Source organism: Labeo rohita, chromosome 25 (genome assembly GCF_022985175.1).
Source record: "Labeo rohita strain BAU-BD-2019 chromosome 25, IGBB_LRoh.1.0, whole genome shotgun sequence".
NCBI classification, from domain to species: domain Eukaryota; kingdom Metazoa; phylum Chordata; class Actinopteri; order Cypriniformes; family Cyprinidae; genus Labeo; species Labeo rohita.
The window spans coordinates 27,823,003-27,825,546 of record NC_066893.1 but is presented as its reverse complement, the minus strand read 5'-3'; the positions used below and the strand labels follow the sequence as shown (position 1 = coordinate 27,825,546).

Genomic DNA, 2,544 nt, shown 5'->3' with positions numbered 1-2,544 from the left:
TTGAGTTGGTGTTCAGGAGAAGCTTCAATTACACTGACGGCTCCCCGAGGAGCCCGTCTGACCCTCACGACACACGCGTCCCACATACTTATCAGGATTCACACGCAAAATCAATCAATCATTTCCTCCAGAGTGAATATGGCGTAATATTCAATCAAGAAGCCGAGGTCAATGCGGACTGAAATGCTAGAAGATCCCGGTGACCTCAGATCTCAGTCAAGAGCGCAGAACAATGACTGTAATCACACCGTCAGAAGAAATACTTTGAGGAATCGCTTGTATTTTAGAGCCAAAGAAAGGTAAAGGACACTTTAGTGTTTGACGGTGCTTCCTGCATGTTTCTGAAGAGCTTTAGGTTCAGGAGAATCACATCCATCGGTTTCTCAAATCACCTGATACTGTCAAATTTCTTAGTGAAAATCAGTTTATTTAAAACATGATGACCTCAGTAATTTTGGGGTGGAAACAAACCTGCTTAAGATCCAAGCTCTCCAGAAAAAAACAAAACAAAAAAACAACAACAACCACACACATTTAAATAAATAATAAAACATTTATATTATAACATTTATATTTATAAATTATTACTATTTATAATTTATTTATTTATTTACAAATTATTTTATGTATATGTGTTTACTTTATTTCATTTATAATTTATTTATTTTTTATTTTATTTGGAAATTAAAAAAGAAAATAAACCTGGAAATGAACAAACTTACGTTTCATATTTATAATTTATTACTATTTATAATTTATTTATTTTTATATGTATTTGTTTTTTTATTACATTTGGAAATTAAAAGAGAAAATGAAAATGAACCTTGATGTATGTATGTATGTTTATAAATTATTACTATTTATAATTTAGTTTTTTTTTTTTTTTTTTTTTTTTTTTTTTACTTTTTATTTATTTATTTATATTAGTTTATTTTATTATTTATTTTATTTTGTTTTATTTTGAAATTAAAAGAGAAAATAAACCTGGAAGTGAACCTACCTACTTAAATTTCATATTTAAAAATTATTTCTATTAATCATTATTATATCTACTTATTGATATAAATTATTTTATTTATATATATTTATTTGTTTGATTTTATTTGGAAAATATAAGAGAAAATAAACCTGAAAATGAGCCTATTTACTTAAGTTTCATATTTATAAATTATTACCATTTAGAATTTATTTATATTTTTTTATTTCTATAAATTATTTTATTTACATGCATTTGTTTATTTTATTTAGTTTTGAAAGAGAAAAGAAAAAATAAACCTGGAAATAAACCTACTCAAGTATCTTATTTAAAAATTATTAAAATAAATTATTGATTTATATAAATGATTATATTGATGTATTTATTTTATTATATGTATTTGTTTATTTTATTCGGAAATTAGAAGAGAAAACAAACCTTACTTAAGTTTCATATTTATAAATGATAAATGAATACTATTTATAATTTTGTTGTTTATATGTTTATTTTATTTTAATAAAATATTTAATTAAAAGAGAAAATAAACCAGAAAATGAACCTATTTACTTAAGTTTCAAGCTCTTACTTAAATATCAAGTTTGTGTGTACACACACACACACACACACACACACACACAAACACACACATATAAATTTATTTATATTTATGTATTTTATTTACTTATTTTGCAAACACACACCCAGTTAAAATAAATGAATAATGCATAAATATATAAATTTGAATATTAATTTATATATACATTTATTTGTGCTTGTTTATTTATTTTACAAAGAGAAAATAAACCTAGAAATAAACCTGATTCGAGCTCATCAGAAATGAAACACCCACCCCCATTAAAATAAATAAATAAATAAATAATTAAGGCATAAATAATGTAAATATTTATTTATATTAAATGCAGTTGTATTAATAAATTATTTTATAAATTAATTTATATTTATTTATTTATTTTCTGTCTTTCTTTCTTTGTAAAGAGAAATAAAGCTGGAAATAAACCTACTTAAGTTTCAAGCTCTTCAGAAACAAGAAGAGTGATAAATAAATAAAAAATAAATATATATAGATAGATATATAGATATTTTGGTTAACTGGATACAAAATAGATACCAAGGAGTACCATGGTAAAATCCAGTCGTTTTTGGACAAGTAACACGGTGTATTTCCCCCGTGATTTTTACCTGATAGCGGTACCATGGTAAGCTATTATTTAAAGTGCCACGTTCATACCATGGTAAACTAATGAATGGTTATTTTAAAGTACCATGGTAATGACAGGCTACTATTAATGTACCATAATACACACTACAATAACAACACAACAAAATAATATAACACAACAGAACAACAACACAAAACCAAGAATAACAGAAAAACTACACATTATAAGCGAACAGAACACGACAACGTATCAAAACAATGATTTAAAGCAGATTTAGCGGTTTCTTCGTGAAATCATGAATGAAATTGAACGTGAATCGTACCGTGGATGAGGAGGGCAGCGGTCAGCAGATACAGAGTCCGGTCCCGGGAGCCCATGACTGTCACA

General features: G+C 25.7%; 1 protein-coding gene across 1 annotated transcript in view; it reads right to left on the bottom strand.

Moving 5' to 3' along the window:
• LOC127156314 (neuronal acetylcholine receptor subunit alpha-7) overlaps positions 1–2,544 on the bottom strand; it is a 40,118-nt gene extending 37,574 nt beyond the window's left edge. The window contains exon 1 of the mRNA XM_051099080.1: positions 2,480–2,544. Coding sequence (XP_050955037.1) covers positions 2,480–2,534 — 55 coding nt within the window. The 5' untranslated portion in view covers positions 2,535–2,544. The remainder of the gene's footprint in view (positions 1–2,479) is intronic.